Source organism: Camelina sativa, chromosome 5, assembly GCF_030686135.1.
Source record: "Camelina sativa cultivar CO46 ecotype springtype chromosome 5, ASM3068613v1".
Lineage (NCBI taxonomy): Eukaryota > Viridiplantae > Streptophyta > Magnoliopsida > Brassicales > Brassicaceae > Camelina > Camelina sativa.
Window position 1 is genome coordinate 41,242,517 of NC_141884.1, and position 19,098 is coordinate 41,261,614.

General features: G+C 37.1%; 7 protein-coding genes across 58 annotated transcripts; 4 read left to right on the top strand and 3 right to left on the bottom strand.

Moving 5' to 3' along the window:
* Positions 1-76: 76 nt before the first annotated feature.
* LOC147945054 (uncharacterized) lies at positions 77-6,030 on the bottom strand. Of its 50 annotated transcripts, XM_087452456.1 has the most exons (28): positions 5,901-6,030; positions 5,699-5,778; positions 5,524-5,604; positions 5,296-5,365; positions 5,114-5,186; positions 4,802-5,023; positions 4,666-4,720; positions 4,440-4,528; positions 4,303-4,349; positions 4,156-4,215; positions 3,991-4,070; positions 3,741-3,881; positions 3,567-3,607; positions 3,386-3,450; positions 3,211-3,265; positions 3,023-3,078; positions 2,621-2,730; positions 2,414-2,526; positions 2,086-2,213; positions 1,746-1,988; positions 1,527-1,558; positions 1,373-1,425; positions 1,240-1,256; positions 1,044-1,153; positions 849-968; positions 696-766; positions 392-579; positions 77-300 (listed from the first exon to the last, which is right to left on the bottom strand). In XM_087452456.1, exons 19-21 carry the CDS (start codon positions 2,136-2,138, stop codon positions 1,549-1,551), a joined length of 306 nt encoding a protein of 101 aa, XP_087308582.1. In that variant the 5' UTR covers positions 2,139-2,213; positions 2,414-2,526; positions 2,621-2,730; positions 3,023-3,078; positions 3,211-3,265; positions 3,386-3,450; positions 3,567-3,607; positions 3,741-3,881; positions 3,991-4,070; positions 4,156-4,215; positions 4,303-4,349; positions 4,440-4,528; positions 4,666-4,720; positions 4,802-5,023; positions 5,114-5,186; positions 5,296-5,365; positions 5,524-5,604; positions 5,699-5,778; positions 5,901-6,030; the 3' UTR covers positions 77-300; positions 392-579; positions 696-766; positions 849-968; positions 1,044-1,153; positions 1,240-1,256; positions 1,373-1,425; positions 1,527-1,548. The 50 variants fall into 50 exon arrangements, with proteins under 50 accessions (XP_087308582.1, XP_087308614.1, XP_087308588.1 ...); XM_087452488.1 differs by lacking the exon at positions 1,240-1,256 and having other exon boundaries at positions 888-968; positions 4,311-4,349; positions 4,830-5,023; XM_087452462.1 differs by lacking the exon at positions 1,240-1,256 and having other exon boundaries at positions 4,311-4,349; positions 4,830-5,023.
* Positions 6,031-7,841: 1,811 nt separating this feature from the next.
* On the bottom strand, positions 7,842-9,374 carry LOC104788578 (F-box/LRR-repeat protein At3g62440-like). Its single transcript, XM_010514339.2, has 3 exons — positions 8,516-9,374; positions 8,226-8,389; positions 7,842-8,132 (listed from the first exon to the last, which is right to left on the bottom strand). Exons 1-3 carry the CDS (start codon positions 9,372-9,374, stop codon positions 7,842-7,844), a joined length of 1,314 nt encoding a protein of 437 aa, XP_010512641.2.
* Positions 9,375-9,706: 332 nt separating this feature from the next.
* Positions 9,707-10,728, top strand: LOC104788579 (uncharacterized). The gene is made up of 2 exons (XM_019246207.2): positions 9,707-9,968; positions 10,251-10,728. The coding sequence occupies exons 1-2, from the start codon at positions 9,869-9,871 to the stop codon at positions 10,373-10,375; spliced, it is 225 nt and encodes a 74-aa protein (XP_019101752.1). The 5' UTR covers positions 9,707-9,868; the 3' UTR covers positions 10,376-10,728.
* A 96-nt stretch (positions 10,729-10,824) lies between these two features.
* LOC147945055 (uncharacterized) lies at positions 10,825-12,325 on the top strand. Of its 2 annotated transcripts, none has more exons than XM_087451620.1 (3): positions 10,825-11,465; positions 11,567-11,773; positions 11,859-12,325. In XM_087451620.1, the coding sequence occupies exons 1-3, from the start codon at positions 11,183-11,185 to the stop codon at positions 12,101-12,103; spliced, it is 735 nt and encodes a 244-aa protein (XP_087307746.1). In that variant the 5' UTR covers positions 10,825-11,182; the 3' UTR covers positions 12,104-12,325. The 2 variants fall into 2 exon arrangements, with proteins under 2 accessions (XP_087307746.1, XP_087307745.1); XM_087451619.1 differs by having other exon boundaries at positions 11,112-11,465; positions 11,573-11,773.
* Positions 12,326-12,394: 69 nt separating this feature from the next.
* LOC147945056 (pentatricopeptide repeat-containing protein At3g62470, mitochondrial) lies at positions 12,395-14,635 on the bottom strand. Its single transcript, XM_087451618.1, has one exon. The coding sequence runs from the start codon at positions 14,516-14,518 to the stop codon at positions 12,773-12,775; it is 1,746 nt and encodes a 581-aa protein (XP_087307744.1). The 5' UTR covers positions 14,519-14,635; the 3' UTR covers positions 12,395-12,772.
* A 1,006-nt stretch (positions 14,636-15,641) lies between these two features.
* Positions 15,642-16,858, top strand: LOC104699634 (universal stress protein PHOS32-like). 2 transcript variants are annotated; one of them, XM_087452503.1, is made up of 4 exons: positions 15,642-16,102; positions 16,199-16,308; positions 16,401-16,519; positions 16,608-16,858. In XM_087452503.1, the coding sequence occupies exons 1-4, from the start codon at positions 15,931-15,933 to the stop codon at positions 16,693-16,695; spliced, it is 489 nt and encodes a 162-aa protein (XP_087308629.1). In that variant the 5' UTR covers positions 15,642-15,930; the 3' UTR covers positions 16,696-16,858. The 2 variants fall into 2 exon arrangements, with proteins under 2 accessions (XP_087308629.1, XP_087308630.1); XM_087452504.1 differs by having other exon boundaries at positions 15,659-16,102; positions 16,229-16,308.
* A 25-nt stretch (positions 16,859-16,883) lies between these two features.
* Positions 16,884-18,596, top strand: LOC104699633 (small COPII coat GTPase SAR1A). The gene is made up of 3 exons (XM_010414973.3): positions 16,884-17,244; positions 17,361-17,492; positions 18,082-18,596. The coding sequence occupies exons 1-3, from the start codon at positions 17,116-17,118 to the stop codon at positions 18,400-18,402; spliced, it is 582 nt and encodes a 193-aa protein (XP_010413275.1). The 5' UTR covers positions 16,884-17,115; the 3' UTR covers positions 18,403-18,596.
* Positions 18,597-19,098: the final 502 nt, after the last annotated feature.

Sequence of the window (19,098 nt, forward strand, 5' to 3'; positions counted from 1 at the left end):
TTCCGAGCTTCCGATAATAAAATTTCTAGTACTTTCAGACCTAAGCCTAAAGTATAATGTTTAACGAAACAATCAATGATTCTAAACAGAGGAATCTCAATTTTTTTTAGGATTTGATACGACATCAACGAGATATAAAGCCTGTTCGAATACAAACTGATAATGACTGCTGGGTAAAGTACAGCTGGGCGACAAATTTGGTTGGAAGCAGTAAATGGTAAATATACCTGCACATCGAAACCTAACAAAGTAAAAAAGGAGCATACCGATATCAGTTTGGCCACTGTAGCCATGGAAGACCTGCAATAGTATCGTGTTTTAGAACAAAGAAATATGACAACAATTTCAACATAAAGTGGAAAAGTAAATAGTATTATTAAAAGGAACTGACCTGCAATAGTATCGTGCTCCATGAACTGACCAGTCACCAGTACTCAACTTTTATAATCTAACAACTACATATATCTATGAGACATCGTGACTGAAGGTATCAAGAGGAATGGCCCATTTATGATTAACCATTGCTTAACAGCGCAAAATAAGCTCATTCACCAGAGCCTTATGCACAAGAATGGATTCCTGAAAATACGTTGGGAGAAAGAAGATGAAATGAGTCAGATGAACTTAACAACCCAAGTGGAAAAAAAACACTGAAGTTCAATATTATTAGACTACGAAATTAGAGTCTAACTAACCTCAATCAAGATCTAGCTACTGAGAAAACCTTGAACCTGGAACCATTCCTCATGTTACGTAGCTACACCTGCTGCAAATAGAAACAACCAAGAGAGCCTAAGTTCCAATTCGGTGAACAATAACATTCGCTTCAGGACATAAGAGTACAATACCAATATTATCAAACGGCGCAAACTCAGAAGATCATATACCACAGAAGAGACGAAACTTGTGTATGCGTCTTCGTGTGATATGCTATCACAGGTCCCGTTGCAAACAAAAACAGTAAGTTCCTGCAAAATGCTGAGATAAGATCAATCAAACAAAAAAACTAGAACGTGTAAGTTAAACTGGAAAATGAACCATACCTGAGAATCGACATTGACATGTTTACCAGCATTTCCGGAAGCTTCCACAATTTGTTTTTGTTGTTGAGAGAGCAAAAAAGCCCATCATAATCTCATTCCTTCAAGCTTTTCTGTTAGCGAGAAACAAAATACAAAAAGCATATGATCAATCATAACCATACAAAAAGCATATGATATTAAAACACTGAAACCATACCTGAGAATCGATAGACACTGCAAATTAAAGCAACTTGGTGACTTAAAGGTTGGTAAATTGAGCGGAAGCGGATGGTAGAGGTATTGAGTTAAAGACACCTATATAACTAGAAGAAACATTTTGATGTTGTTACCTTTTTGGTACTGAACCTTTTTAATTCTTCAAACCCATAAGCATATCTTCGATCTGCACAAAAATAGAGAACTAGAAGCTTCCTTAATATATCTTTTAAAGTCTGAATTATAACAAAATCTGATATTATACTGGAAATTTTTTTTTTTTCATACCTTAAACATAGCTTCAAGCTTTTTAAGCACACCTGCAAAACGAAACATAAACCTGAGATTCTTGTTACACTGTTGATTTAAAAAAAAAAGAATCATGGGTTTTGCTTGGAATTCTGGTGCCTTGTTGTCAAAAACAAAAAAGAATCATTGGTTGAGGGAGATAGAAATACTTGAAACAGAACAAAATAAAGAAAAGAAGAGGATTTTAAGATGACTTACAGTGAAGAGGACTTGGTATCCTCCATCATTCCTAATAATATCCTTATGGATGGGAAACTAACGCGAACGTATTGAGTGATTGTGAGTAATGAGTCTGACTTGCCTGACTTGTTCGAAAACATCAATGGAGTCTTTGCGTCGACGATTGAGCTTCTTCTCTCTACCAAGAGTAGATTTAAGTAGTTCCTCACAACACCAGGATCACTAGTCATATCAGATTTGGAACTAGCAGGAAGCAGATCACTGACAAAGAAAGACAACCAATAATGTAAATACACATAAGTATAAAACAATAAGGTAATTTACGTGTTCAAGATTTGTTGTTTAAACTTGACGATACCTGGGCAGATGCAGTTTCTTTCGTTGGCATTTAGAAGCTTCGAGTAACAACATGACATAAGCTAAGAAAACGGGGATAGATAGAGCAAAAAAAAAGATCTCATCATAATCTCATTCCTCCAAGCTTTTCTGAAAGAAAGAAACGAAATAGAAGACGCATAAGATCAATCATAACCAAGGGGATAATGCAAAATCTGAGATATGGGAATTCTTAACAAAAACAAGAACATGATGATAAAACAAGCAAAATACTGAGATAAGATCAATCATGCAAAATACTGAGATAAGATCAATGAAGCAAAAAACTAGAACGTGATAATAAACCATACCTGAGAATCGACATTGACATGCTTGCCAGCAATCCCTGAAGATTCACAATCTGTTGTAGTTGTTGAGAGAGCAAAAAAAAGATCTCATCATAATCTCATTCCTTCAAGCTTTTCTGAAAGAGAGAAATGAAATAAAAAAAGCATAAGATCAATCATAACCAAGGGGATGATGCAAAATCTAAGGATGTTAAAACACTGGAACCATACATGAGAATCGATATTGACATGCTTGCCAAACAGTCCTCATGATTCCACAATTTGTGTTTGTTGTCTAGAGAGCAAAAAAAGATCCCATCATATTCTCCGTCCTTCAAGACCTGCATAGAGAATATAAAGGACAACAAAACACAGTGAGTGAGCTAGCTACTGGGAACATAAAGGACAAAACACAGTGAGTGTGATATGCACAAGTCAGTGTGATATGCACAAGTCAGTGTGATATGCCTATTTTGAGCCCATTTATGTCCTTGCCTCTTGGGTGATTAAACTGTTTTTTTATGATCGGACGGCTCTCGCTAAGCAAAACAAGGTTTAGTAATAAGTAGCAACCAAACCCTAAATAAACAAAACAAGGTTTAGTAGTAACTAGTAAGTAACAAGTAAACCAACCTTAAATTCTGATTCCTCAAGACCCAGTAACTCTATTTGAATCAGCTGTTGAAAACCTGAAATCACAGAACAAGAAGAAGTCATATTAAAGCAAAAGAACCAACGAAAAGCTAACTCGAAAGAAAGATTAAGAGACAATTAACATTGAAATTGATAACGAGGAACCAGGGTAAAAACCATAACGTTACCATCTTTAGCATTCCATCTTCATCAACGTTAGCATCACAAAGCATTATCCAAAACCTGCAATTACAAAAACGACAAGTAAAGATAAACATGCAATTAGAAGAAGGAGAAAAAAACCCACAGAACCGAAGTGAAAATTCAGAAACAAATCAAAGAGATGTGTTCAGAGCAATGAACCCATGAGAATGCTTGAGGACAATCAGTCAAAGCCATCACTGATTGATAAAAGCATCATCCAAAACCTGAAATAACAAAAAAGACAAGTAAATAACATGTAATTAGAAAAAGGGGAAAAAAACCAAGTGAAAATTTATGAACAAATAATAGAGATGTGTTTATTAAAAATATATGACGTTACCATCTTCATCAACGTTAGCATCACAAAGCATCATCCAAATTCTGAAATAACAAAAACGACAAGCAAATAACATGTAATTAGAGGAAGGAGAAAAAAAAACCACAGAACAAAAGTGAAAATCCATGAACAAATAATAGAGATGTGTTTATCAAAATGTAAAAGAAAATCTCTTACCGTACGTAACTCTTTGGTTTTAGAGTAGCACGAAGAACCCGTTATAATCAGGAGACTTGAACTGGGGACCCGACCTGAGATGATGACAATGGCTTTCCATTTAGATTATCTAGAAGCGTGTTGTAATTCGAAGATCCATCACTACAAACATAAGAGGAAAGTAAAGCTCAGAGAGTACTACTCATCAGCAACTTCAGTAAGACGCTTTAAGTACCAAATACAAAATTCAATATGAGAAGTAAACACGCACCAAAGCTCCGTACTTCAGCAGGATGAGCAACAGATAGCTCCTCGACATCTATGGTAGCAAAAGGTATGGAATGATTCAATCTGCAAAAAACAAAACACAAAGTCATATGTAGTAAGTAACCCCTAACTAAGCAAAACAAGGTTTATTAGTAACAAGTAAACCAACCTTTAATTCTGATTCCTCAAGGCCCGCCCATTAACTCCTTTTGAATCAGATGTCGAAAACCTGAAATCATAGAATGAGAAGAAATCATAACAAAGCGAAAGAATCAACGAACAGCTAAATCAAAAGAAAGATGAAGAGAAAACTAACGTCCTTACAAAACCAGAACCGAGATTAAACGGTGACCAAGCCAAGCCCTGCAAAATAAAACCCAACATCATTTAATTCTCACCCTAAATAAGAATGAACAACAAAAAACAGATCAAAGAATTTGCAACAGATCAAACCTTCTCTCTTAGGATACACGTAGTTTTCACTGATCCCTTCCTATCCTCTTACATGGATCATCATCGAGAAATGCTATCTGCAACAGAGCCTTAGTAGCAAGTAACAAGTAAACCAAACTTTAATTATGATTCCTCATAAGATCTATTAACTAATAGTGCATACACGAATAAGATAACAAACGACCAGGGTTAACGAGGAACCAGGGGTTAAAGTCCATGACGCTACCATCTTTAGCATTCCATCTTAATCAACGTTAGCATCACAAAGCATCATCCAAAACCTGAAGTAATTAAAAGGAAAAAAAAAACATCACAAAACCAAAGTGATGATTCAGAAGTGAACATGAAAGAAGATACGATACCACATGACTACAGAAGAGACGAGACTACTATGTGCATCTTCGTGCGATGTGCCATCAAGTCCCCTTGGAAACAAAACAATAAAATCCTGCATAAACAGAGCCGAAGAGTCAACGAAACAGAATCAAATCGCAAAACAATTAAAATTGAAGGATACGAAATCATCTTCGTTCTTCAGGAGAATCGTCGTCCTTGATTGAACCAGAGGTGAATCATATTCATACCTGTGCCACAAAATTCAGAAAAACAAGGGAGATAGAAAAACTTGAAACAGAACAAAATAAAGAAAAGCAGAGGATTTTAAGATGACTTACAGTGAAGAGGATTTTACCATCATATGGGTCCACGATTCAGCATCATCCCTAATAGCTACATATACGGATGCACCTGTAACAAGAAAATGAAAAGACCACTCATAACCAAGCGGTGTTGAATAAAAAAAAAAAAACCAAAACATGATGACGCTAAAACGTTTTACCAAAAATCTAAACCATACCTGTGAGGACTGTCACGTAGCAGTAACCTTCTTACCACTTACCAGCCAAGAAATTGCAGAGAGAGAGGACCTGCATATAGAGAAAGGACAAAACAGAGTGAGTGTGATATGCACAAGTTTTGAGGAGGCAATTCTTAATAATAATAACACAGAGCCCCCATGTTCCAATTTCGGTGAAACAATAACAATTCGATTCAGGGCATAAGATAAAGAGTGAGAGACTACTACCAATTAAAGAAACGAAACCCTAGTGTAGTGAGTGTGTGCTGCTGCTCTTCCACAAGTCCCGTTGGAAACACAATCCGAATCCTGCAATAATTATAAATAGAGCCGTCAGAGAGGAAAATATAATTAGAAGACAGAACAGAACAGAACAGAACAGAACCGTTGATGATGATGATACCAATTAGGTAAAAATTCCCAACGAAAGAGAGAATCGATGAAACCCTAGAAGGCCCTCGCTTGAACCAGAGAGATGAATACCTGAAACACCCAAAAGAAATCAGAAACAAAAACGAACCCTAAAAACACCCAAGAGAAATTGCTGATGAAACCCTAAAAAAAGAACAACCCGATCCGATTGAGAGATTTGAGAGATGGCTTACTCGTCAGAGAGATTTTGTGTTTTTGTTCTTGCGAGAGAGCGTCACTCAGGACTAAAAGAAACTGATGCGCTACACTTTTTCCTTTTTTTTTTGTTTTAGGATAACAAAATATATGGAACATGCGCTATATAAAAAGGAAATTCACTAACCGACTTTGTATACACATGGTAAAGGCCTTTTGGGCCTTATATATGGGCTTTGGACCTTAAGTAACCCAATATATACCTTAATATCACTTAAAAAGTTGTCATTTTTTTTTTTACAGGTTTGTGAGATAATATGATTTTACCCAACCCAATCCTCTACGATCAGACAACACTTGTAAAAAAATTCTCCAATTTCAACAAATTTAAACACATCTATCTTTAACATTTTTAAAGTACATTTTTCAGGCTGATGGTGAAGTTTATGTTCACTAGAAAAGAGAGCTTATGTGCATAAGCGACATCGTTGAAGATGGTAATGTGGCACCAATGACTGAAGACAAGGTTTTTGAAAGTCTAATTTATTTTAATTCTTTGAAAGCTGGTGTACTTGTATGAATCTGTGATTTACCTTTTGCGTTGTCGTGATATTTAGACTAATCCAGTTTCTTTGATGTTTACAGGCATTGTTGTTCAAGAATGGAATCGAAGAGATGGCTGGAAGAACCTTACGACGTGTTGCACTGGCCTTTAGAACGTTTGAGGCTGAAAAGGTCCCAACAGGCGAAGAGCTCTCAAAGTGGGTACTCCCAGAGGATGACCTTATTTTACTAACTACAGTAGGCATAAAGGTGAGGATCGATTTGGTTTATTCTTTATCCGGAGATGAGTCAATTTGTAGTTATTGTGGCTCTTGTCCTTTGAGGTCACTTGTACCGTTTCACAGTGCATAGTACTCCTTTTTTAGACACATTTGTTTAGATCAGGCAATATTCTACCTGCATGTCATGTCCTGCAATTTTCTGAGTAGTGTTTCTTATCGAAATATTTGTGCACAAGATCCATGTAGACCAGGAGTCAAAGATTCAGTCCAGCTTTGTCAAAATGCTGGTGTCAAGGTACTTCTTTTGTTCAATTATATATATATATTTTTTTAAGTCTAGAAAGGCCAATGACGAAAATTTATTGTTTAGCTTGTTAATAACACTTCATGATATATGTTGATCTTCAGGTCCGCATGGTGATTGGTGACAATATCTAAACTGCAAGGGCTATTGCTTTGGAGTGTGTAATATTAACTTCAGATGCATATGCCTCTAAGACAAGTAGCCAACCCTTAGTGAAGGAAAATCATTATTTGCGATGACAGATGCAGAAAGGCACAAAAAATACCAAAATCCGGTACTGTTCACAACACTGCTTTTTTAAAAAAATTCTTATTCTGAATGTGTTGGTATGTAATTTGAATGTCTGAGTCTCACTCTATGTGGACGTTTGGCCTGTTTTCAGTCTTCACCCAATACATGTAATCTCTCTGAACGTCAGATGCATCAGTTATTGTAATATGATATAGGAGTAACAGCCTAAACCGAACAGTAATATATCAGTTGTACAGAACAGTAATATATATCAGTTTTGATATAAAAATATTTAAAATAATAAAATAAAATGCATACCAAACTACAAAAAAAAAAAAAAAAAAAACATAGATTTTATTGTATCTAACAAAAATTTAGAAAAAAAATATATCTTACCAAATATTTGTATAACTAAATAAGAGAGAATATGAATAAACAAAAAAAATAATAGTTTTTTTTATTTTTCTCTCTTCTAATACAAACGCTCACATCTCTCACAGACATTTTTCTATCTTTCACAAGTGAAAACGTACTAAAATTACAAATACTCCAAAAAGAAAACGACACAACAACGGACAACCACTTAAAGATGAGAAAATGCAAAAAAAAAAACACAAACGTTCTAATGTTGTTGAATCAATGAACAGACTTAAGCAAATCTAGGAAACGACCTCAAATTTGCACTTGGACGAAGCTCTGGGTAGCCTTTCCAGATCTGCTATGAGTTTCAGCTTATATTTACCTGTTGCTTGAGAATGAACTTCCACCAGCTTAAGACATGCCAGTTTCTCCAAGAAATGTTTCATTTGTATCAATTCTTCGAATGAACCATAGTACTCATTTATCTTCAGGACCTCCAAAGGACTCGACCATAAGAATGAATACTCTGACACGCACTCGCAAACAGTGTCTTCTTCACAGTAATAAAAACTCTTATAGTGCAAGGGACCCTGAAACGAGACGGAAAACATTTGAGATATTCAAGATTATAATCACGAGTATCTAATTAAGGATCTTTTGTGGGGGTTTGCAGTCATACGTACGTTGATGTCGAGAGTCTTTAGATTTGGAGATTTCTTGATCAGCATTGGCAGAGGAGACCAACAGAAGTTAGAAAGGCTAACATATAAATAAGACAGCTTTTCAAACACTGGGAGTGCTTCACGGAAGACTGGAACATAAAAGAACCAATCAATTAAAGCATACACTAGCAAGATTTTTATACTTATAAGTCAATAGGTCCAAAATAGTGAATACATATATATATATATAACCATTTTTTTCTTTAAAGTTGTTGTAAGATTTTGAATAGAAATAAATCAATAGAGGACACTTACCTTTGCAGTCATAATGGTGTACAAGTTGAGAGTCTGGACATTTTTGAGCCCATTGAGCAGATTCATTGGATGGAAGCGCCTTTCATCACCTTTCCCCCACATATAATTTTCTTCCGGACAAAGATAGAGAGTAGCTTCAACAAGGGAGTCTAGATTAACATTAAGATACTCTTTTGGAACATAATCAGAGTAATACAAGTAGGCAAGACCGGGGGTATCGAAACTAATACTCTTGAAATCAGAGTCATCAAAAGAATCCCACACTTTACGCATTATAGTAAGTCTCTTAAGGCTCGAACTAGACACAGTGCGGGACCATTTCCAAAGTTCCCAGTTGACACCACGTATGGTTAATTCCTCGAGCAAAGGAGACGCAGCAAGAAGCGTTTTGAACGCACAACGACCAAACTCATGGAACCGAACGTAAGAAAGAGAGAGAGTCTTGAGCGCTGGAAGAAGAGCATTCTCAGGGAGAATGTCAATAGCGAAACCACACCCTAGTGACAGATCAGTAACTGTCTCGCAAGTGAAAACTTCAAAAGGCAGTGCATAACCTTCTTCGCCATTTATCGAAAGTTTAAGAACCGTGACACCACGCTTGAGCACATGACGTAGACAACGGTTGATATGATCGTACTGAGCAGGCTCGGTATCCTCATCAAACCACCAGTTTAGAGAGAACTTGGTAAGAGTTTCTCCATCCTTTACAGAACCATCAAAATGAAGATCTTGTACGATGGTAAACAGGTTATGCCATCGCTTAGAGAGAACCGTGGTGAACGCTGCCTCCTTCGCCGAGAGAAAGGATCCGATGTGGCAAATAATCTCGTCTGGAAGATTACTGATCCGATCCATACTTTTAGCAAACCCTAGAGAGAGTAGAGACCACCTCCCTTGTAATCTTTCAAACCCTAGCCCCCACCCCCAGTAAACCTGTTTTGTAGATCCTCTGCGCGCAGGACTACAATCCATTAATATGGATTAATCCAATGTAAACGTGCCACGTGCGTCCCCTGATTTCGTTTTCCCGCTTCTTGTTCTTCTTAACTTGAATCGCCACTTTAAATTTATAAATTTTTTTGTCTTGACTTGGTTTTCCCAAACCGACAAGTCGAACCAAAGCACGAACGACAGCGTTTTAATATTCCCTTTTTAATACGCTGTTTTGAGTAAATGTAGAAGAAATCAATTTACGAACACAGTGATGAACTAAAACCCTTCCGGGCAAAAATTAAAAAATCCTCGAAGCTTTGCTTCATCGGGAAAGTATTTGAGAAATTGTAACTCTTATGTTCATCTGGAGATTTTGAATTCTTCATCGGGTAGGTATCTGAGAAAGGGAGGAGACGATGATGAAGACGAAATTTTTGGATTGGTATTTGAAGATCGCGATTGGATCGGCTATTATAGGAGGAGGCATGGAGTTCTTCATGATCAAGACTGGTTTCTGTAAAAAATTCTCATCTTTTCAATTCCTTCTCGCTTTTAATTTTAATCACTAAGATTTTGGGAATTTAGGTTTTTTTCTTCCGAATTAGCAACAATTGATTGCAATTGTTTCTGTGAATAGTTTAATTTCATCGATTTTGGAATCTCTGTGGAGTTTTAAGCTTAATCTCAAGTTTGATGTTGAAGATTCTTACTTTCTTGTATAGTTTCTACACTAGACTGGTTTGGGGTTTTTTTCTCTGAGAGATTTTGATGAAATTGTTTTGTTACGAAAACTTGCAGACGACAAGGTTACTGTAATAGAAGCAGAGAAACGGGCCTGGGAACATTCACCTGAAGCTCAAGCCATGAGAGAAGCTCTTAATCCCTGGAGAAACAAGGACGCTGAAGCTAGCAAAAGTCCATAGATCAAGGAAGAAAGCTCTTTATTCTCTCTCGTTAAGTTCTTTTCACTCTCCAACTTGCAATTATTCTGATTCAGTTTCTCTCTGTTTTTGAGAGTTGAAAATTTCATTATATTGTGTTTGCCAAATGCTAAATGCAGCCATCATCTTTGACCCTAGTTACATGTTACCAAGATACCAAACCATAAAAGATGTCTTTGTTTTTCTTTCTCTGCACTTGAGCCTACTTCTTCATCTTCTGTGTCTCTTATGTCTTGTGTTTGTACAAAGAGCAGAGACATGTTTTGAGGCTAGGACTTTATAAGGAACCATAGATGTTGTGTTGAATGTTATAAAACAGCTTGTGTTATATCCCATTCGTATATTGGCTTCCTGATGCTTCTCAACGGGTTATCATTGAGCCATTAGAACCTCAAAAAACCAAGAATTTGCAGATGAGCTCAAGTAGAACAATTTACTAATGAGTTGAAAGATCCAGTTAAGATCCCCAAGTCATCAATCTTCAATGTATCTCTGGATCTCAATGATGATGGATGCTATATAATAAATGATCCTTTGTTTTCTGTCAATCTTATCTTCCTTCTGGTAACACTTTTTTTGGTGTTCAAATGTTTTGCAGAGGTTTTTAAACTCTTCTTTCGTCCTAATTGCATTTCTTCACTTTCTCAGAGAAGAATGCTTACTTTCATCAAACCGGTTATGAAACCTCCGGTTCCAAATCAAACACATTGGCAAATCTGTGAATTGTTATTTTTTAAGCCAATCATTTTCACCTTATAGGGTCTAAAAGAAGGCCCATTTAAGAAAGAAATGGACATGATAGCCCGTTTAAAGGAGGACTGTTGCTTTTTAGTTTTTACTCTGTCGTCAATGGTGGTGGCTATTAGAAAACCCCACAGCGGCAACAGCAGCTTCTCTCTCTGTCGTCTTCCTTTGTTCCGGCGGATCTTTCACCGTCGTCAAAACACCATGTTCATAAGTCAATGCCGTAGCTTTAAGCCTTTGCTCAACTCTCGTCTGCCATTGTTACGCCCCTTTCTCTCCAAATGTCTCGATCAGTCCTTCAAAACCATGGCTAGTAGCGGATACGTCGGTAAGATTTTCGTATCTTTTGTAATTTTTTTTGCAATTGCAAATACTATCATCTTCTGAGTCGTAATTTGCTTTTATTGTGAAAAAAAAAACTCCTTAAAGAGGCAGGTGTCTTCTGGGACGTGGAGGTCTACAAGATCCCTGAAGGTCTCAGTGCTGCTGATGTTTCGAGGAACATCAAAATTGCGCTTGCGGTAATGGGACATCGTGGTACGGTCTCAATCAATGCTTATATTAATGCTACGAATCAGGAGATCCAGGATCATGTATTTCACCCCGCCGGAATCGAGCTCAATCGCATACCAAATGGTATGGTTTATTAACTTGTTTATTATATTATGTGCTGTTGTTGTTGTTGTTGTGTATCTTGAATCTCCTATTGTTATGGTTTCAGAGTCGCCGTTAGGACTCGATCATTCCAGACGTGCGGCTCTTTTCAATGGCATGGGGAGTTGGGCATTTGTAAATACTGGAATATCATCAACGATAATGTTAATCACAAATGACAACCCTATCCTCTTTTACCCTTCGCTCAAACGGAGAAATTTCAATGTGTTTTGGAATTGCCTATCAGTTGAGGGAAAGCCTATCCCCCAGACTCTCCAGACCCTAAGAAGAAGCTCAGAAGAACCTTGTTGACTCCCCCCCCCCAATAACATACTCTTCTTGCTTCTCCATGCCTGCCTGCCTTGATGATGTCCATAATAACTGATCCCTTTGTTTTCCTGTCCATCTTTTTAACTTCTAGATGATCCTCATCTTCTTCTTTGTCTAATGCCTTTGTGTGTTTGTTTGTCTTATGAAAACATTGATGTTACATCTTTGTTTGTGTGTTCTAATGGTTTGCAGAGGTTTTGAACTCTTCTCTCTCGTCCGGAATGCATTGTGAATGCTTTATTTCATAAGAGGGCACGACAAGTGTCACTAATATTTTCTTCCAAATCGAATCAAATCTGTGAATTGATTATTAATTTTAAGCAAATCGTTTCACCTTCACCAAAAATAAACGAGTTGTGTTGTTCACTCAGATGTTACAATACAAAGAGCAAAGACATGTTTGACACTCTATTCAACTACCCAATAGTTTAATCCCCGTTGTGCCATTAGAAACCTCAACTGCTGGCGCGAAGCAACACCCAAATGTGATCAGTTAAGTCCAAGCTGTGCAAGTGCAGTCATTTTCTTGATTGAAGCAAGATTTCTCGCACAAAAACTTGCAGATGAGCTTACAAAAACTTGCAGATGAGCTTACAACAAGCTTTCTCCGAGCCAGTGAGCTGTAATATCCAGTCAAGCGCCCCCAAGTTATCAATCTTCCATGTATCTCTGTTTGAATTTCCTTCTTGTCATCTGAGCCCACCTTGCAAAGATCTCTGCTGCAGCAAACTTACCAGAGAACTTAGCTCTCTGCGCCAATTCTTCAAATATCTCCGGTTGTCCTCCTCTGTAGAAATCAGCAGCAAACTTGTTATAATCAATCACAGGGGTTTTCATTCCTTTGTCAAGCATCTCCTCTAAGTATCTACATGCCTCTCTGGACTTCCCTTCACCTATAAGCCCTCTGATCAAAACCGTGTAAGAGTTATCGTCAGGACAAATCCCTTTCTTAATCATCTCGTCCCAAACAGCTCTCCCCATCTCGTAGTTTCTCGCCACGAAGTAAGATTTCATTATCATATTGAACGTGTGTATTGATGGCTCAATCTCGTTCTGGATCATCTTGTCGTAGACCCTAGTGGCATGTTCCGGCATTTTCTGGTTAGCCATCAGTTTGATCAGCGCATTGTACGTTTTACCATCCGGAGGATGTCCCTTTTCTTGCATCTCCTCGAGCAGTTGGTAAACCGTATCAAGCTTCTTCTGAGTCCCAAACCCCGTGATCAGACACGTGTAAACCGCAGCATCGGGTTGCAACCCGGAATCAATCATGTCATCAAAGTACTCAACAGCAGTTTCCATACTAGACTGTTTACAAAAGTCACGGATCATGATGGTATAGCTACGGACACTAGGACAAGGCCCCTTGGATTTCATAACATGGAACAATTTAATCGCATCAGATTTTTTTCTGCTCCTAAACAAACCCTCGAGCATAACGTTGTGAGCTACAATATCAGGTTTCAATCCCTGATCAATCATATCGTTCCAGATTCTAGCTGCTTCCATCAAGTTCCTCACACGGCACCAACCATTAAGTAGAACAGTGTAAGTCATCATATTAGGTGTAAACCTCTCTTTCAACTTATCAAACAGAACCTGAGCTTCTTTACCAAGCTTAGCCCTGCCAAGACTATCAAGCAAGCAGTTAATGGTTTCAACACCAATTTTAAACTTGTACTTCTTCATCAGCTCAAAGATACCAACAGCTTTCTTCCTCTCTTTTGCAGCAGCGAAAGCTTTCATGGCGATAGTGAATGTATCCATAGTCAATAAGCCTTTAGTACCCATCTCTTCAAGAACTGAAACCATTGTTTCGAACTGTCTAGTCTTTGCTAAAATACTCATCATGGAGTTGTAAGTTGTTGAATCATGAGCAAAACCTGGTTGCTCTGCAGCCCAACAGAAGAACCTAAATGCAGGTTTCCTAGCGTGACGAAACCGTTCTAAAACCTCTACGATCAGATCGTGTGATAGATCGACCTTCATTTCATCAAGAACAGCTTCCATGTTTCTATCTAACGCAAACAATTCATCAATCACTTTGCAGACTCTCTCTACTTCTTCCTGATTAGTATTACTTCTTGACTCAACACAACTGACCCCAGTTTCATCATTATCGTCTTCAGATTCAATTTCTTCATCATTAACATCAGAACTACCACTAGAGAAACCTCTAAAACCAAGACTAGCATCAAGCAGTACTATAGAGGAGTGTGGCAATGGAGAGTCGTATATAGAAGAATGAAACAGACGAGAGAAGGGAAAAGAGCTACCACAGGAAAATCGAACTTCCTCTTCTCCTCTCCCGTCGATTACGCGACTTTGACCGGAAATAAATTCATCGGAGCGAACGAAGGGGCAACGAAGCCGTTGAAAGCTTCTTCTCAAAGCCATGGAAGCTCGACGGCGATTAAGCAATGGCGAAGTTGGTGATGAACGGCGGGGCAAAAATTAAGGATCAGAGGATATGGGCCTTAGTTTGATTGAAAGCTTCGGATGACCCATTAAAGGCCCATTAATTTGGTTACGTGTTCATATCGCCATTATATAAACCTTTTTGGGTCACACAAACTCACAAGGAGCATTAATGAAGGGTGTCGTTTTGTTTTTGAGGTATCTGTATATGCATCTTATCTTCATTTTAGGGTCGTGATCATTTCTCTAGTTTTTTTGAGGGGACCAATTATTATTTTGAGATTGTATTTGCCTTCGATCATAAACTTCTCTTATTTTACGTTATCTTTTCTTTGTATACGTTTATGGATATTACAAAACTGAAATTCATGATCACTCAATCATCAGTGTAACATCATCATTCATCAATATAACCCATGATAACTAATTAACTATATATATATATATATATATATACTTAAGAGATTTATGAGGAAAATGAGATTCCAGATTCAGTTCATTAATATTGAGTTTTACTTTCATAAATATTGAGTTCTATTTTCATTAATATTGAGTTCTATTTCTTCTTTAGAATAAAATGTAGAACTCATAATATATAATAACTTATAGTCATATACTAGTTTGTCCAAAAAAAAAAAAAAAAGAGAGTCATATTGTGGATAAGTTATATGACTCTTTTTTTTAAGAGTCATGCATGAATGAAATCCCATAATTATACAAAACATAAATGGTAGACGGTGCCGGCTTAACTAGGTGGGCGGGCAGTGCGACCGCCCCCGGGTACATAAATTAAAGGGGCATATACGTATAAGAAAAGGGGCACAAAAAAAAAATTTGTAAGTTAAAAGAGGCACAAAAAAAACTTTGTAAGTTAAAGGGGCACAAAAAAAAATTTGTAAGCTAGAAAGAGGCACAAAAAAAAAATTATATAAACCAAAGAGAACCAAAAAATAATTAATAAGTTTTTCTATAGGTTAAGGGGCATTTTTTTTTTTAGTTTGCCCAGAGGCATGTAATATGTTTAAGCCGGCACTGATTGTAGATAAGACTCACATCTGAAAACAAACAAATTAAAGTCTTTATCTATATTAATTTGGTTAATATCTTATCTTTACATTTAAAAGAAGTTTAACACCAAAGAATTTCTCAAATGTAAGAATTAGACAAGATATAGTGTCTGCAAATATCTAAATAATTAAAAGTCTTAGTTCCAGAAATGGGAAGTCAAGTTGGTTTTGCCTAGCTACTTGTATATATAGAAAACACTATCGCAATCTCACTCAAGCCTTCTTCGAACACTAGATATTTCTTCTCTGGTAATAATTCAAAGCAAAAGAAAACAGTTTTTTTTTTTTCTTTCTATAATTTCTTTAATAAAAAAAGGTAAAGAAATGGAGGAAACGAAGGAGAGAAAGATAGTAGTAGCAGTGGACGAAAGCGAAGAGAGCATGGAAGCTCTGTCATGGAGTCTTGACAATCTTTTTCCGTATGGTTCCAACAATACCCTCATCCTCCTCTACGTCAAGCCTCCTCTTCCCGTTTACTCTTCCCTTGACGCCGCAGGTTAGTTCCCTTTTAATATTTTGATTAACTATCCTTATATATATAATAACCTGTTTAGCTTAGTATATATATATTTTGTTTGGTCGATATATTTAGGCTTTATAGTGACCGGTGATCCGGTTGCAGCCTTGATGAAATATGAACACGAGCTCGTTGAATCAGTCATGGCTCGATCTCGAACCGTGTACCAAGATTTTGAGTCCGATGTAAGCCAGCTTACTTTTATCGATTATTTCAACACTTTGTTGATTAAATTTAGAAACCGACTCATTAACTAAATGTGTTATTTGATGTGCAGATAAAAATAGAGAGACGAGTTGGAAGAGGAGATGCAAAGGAAGTTATATGCAACGCAGTTCAGAAACTTGGAGCTGATATGTTAGTGATCGGCACACATGACTACGGCTTCATCAAAAGGTACAAGGGCGTAATTAAGGCTCTAATCTTTTTTATAAGAAACACAAAATATTTTGATTTAATGGGGTTATTTGATATGGTTTGATAGGGCATTGCTAGGGAGTGTGAGCGAGTATTGCGCGAAACGAGTCAAGTGTCCTGTGACTGTCGTCAAGAAGCAACCTCAAGACAATTGATCAGATCAGCTTATCATGCATGATATCATCATATCTCTTTATAATTGTATATGTTTCAAAGCAATTGATGTAACATTTGATTTAATCAATCTTCGTATGCAAAATTATGTAGAAAAAGAATAGAAATGGCACAGTTTGACGAGAAAAACTTTATTTAGAAAAAGAATTGCGGGTATTTTTAGCAATTTAGTTGTCACAGCACCAGTCAAACGCACTCATACTCAAACGACGACGGTTTAATCTTTCGTCTTTGCCAAAAAAAGAACCCCAATTGTTTGTTCGTTTCATACAAAAGCCCCAAAACTATATATTATTTACAAAGAATACTTGCTCAACACCACAACGACGCCGTATGTACAATCTCGAAGCTGCGTGAAAAGTTGTCTCTTCCTTCGCGAGAGAGAAGAAGAAGAAGAAGCGATGTTCTTGGTCGATTGGTTCTATGGAGTTCTGGCAACTCTCGGACTATGGCAGAAGGAAGCGAAGATTCTGTTTTTAGGTCTTGACAACGCCGGCAAAACCACCTTGCTTCACATGTTAAAGGACGAGGTTCGTTTATCTTCTTCCTCTTCTTCGAATTCAGAGATGAGTAATCGCTTTATAAAATCTTGTTTATGTTACTTAGTCAGAGAATTTGAGCAAACGTGGTTTGATTTGGGTTTCAGAGACTGGTCCAGCATCAGCCGACACAGCATCCGACATCAGAAGAGCTTAGTATCGGCAAAATCAAGTTCAAAGCTTTCGATTTGGGAGGTCATCAGATTGCTCGTAGAGTCTGGAAGGACTATTATGCTAAGGTTCTCATCTTCGTGTCTCTGTTAGTATTTTTAGGTCAATCAATTCGCCAAGTCTTCTCAGACTCTCTCATATGCTAAGTTTAGTTATATGTGTAGTCTCTAATCACTAAGAAACATATATAGTTTGGCATGGTAGTAGAGCTGAAGTGAATTCTACAAATGGTAGCTTGACTTGAAGTTTAGAAGATAGCATATCTGTTATAATCTTCTTCTTGTTGCAGCATAGATGTTCACTGGTCACATTTTTGCTGATTATAGATAGAGTTAGCTTAGTGTGACCTCCTTACTCTCTTCTGTAGCCACTGTGCTTACTACTAGTTGCTTTCTACTCGCTTATCAGTCCAGTTTTTGGTCCCAAAGAAACAAATGTTAGTTTGAAATCTTCAGATGATGTGATTTGGGGCAATGACATGATGATTGATTGCTATCTATAGAGCATCACAACATGAGGTCTCTTGTGATTACATTCTGATGGCTGATGATTCTAATGAATGATGATATCAGTAGACTCTGATGTCAAATTACTACCTGCCCTGTTCATATTTTATCTTCAAGTTTGTAACATTACTTTTGACTCTCGTACTATTAGGTTGATGCAGTGGTATACCTAGTTGATGCATATGACAAAGAGAGGTTTGCAGAATCAAAGAAAGAGCTTGACGCCCTTCTCTCAGATGAATCTTTAGCAAATGTCCCTTTCCTCATCCTTGGAAACAAAATCGATATCCCATACGCTGCATCAGAAGACGAGCTGCGTTATCATCTAGGCCTCACCAATTTCACCACGGGGAAAGGTAAAGTGAATTTAGCAGGAACAAATGTCCGTCCCCTTGAGGTGTTCATGTGCAGCATTGTCAGAAAGATGGGTTACGGCGAAGGCTTTAAATGGGTTTCTCAATATATCGACTAGATCAAACAAAAAAATATAAGTCTTGTCTATATACAATGTGAGTGGTATCGACTTGTTATAATTATCTAATGTATGATTATGATTCAAGATGTAGAATGAAATATGTGAATAGGTAATGTATATTGTATGTGTGTGTTGTATACAACAAGATTTCTATTTTTGACGACTTATTAATTATATAATATTGAAGTGTATACAGAGAGTTACAGACCAAACATGAAACCTATGAAAAGTGTGAACCCAATTGTCTGTGACTGTACAACTGTGTGGGGCTTTAGCAATGGCTGTCTCTTAGCTTTTGTTGAAAATTCGAGAGATGAAGAAGACCTCTACTTTAATAATGTATGTAGGAGAAGAAACCCATGTGAACCGAGTTTGACATTTAACAATCACAATGTCCTACCCTGAAGACCAATCAATTTGACACTTAGATGTACCATAATCATGAGTGGTACCGTATGTATTGTTGTTTTACATGTGTTATGTCTCTTTGTGAACTTATCATTATGTCTGTTTTCCTTCTTTATAGGTATTGTGAAAATGAACACAAACAAATCTGTGGATAACCATGAACTTATTTTCACTAAAAATAGAGAGTGGACAACAATAATAGTTCACAACAAAATTGAGAGAACAAAAGAGAAAAACACATGCATTTTTGAGTAGCCCACCAATCACCTTAATTGATCTCAGCCG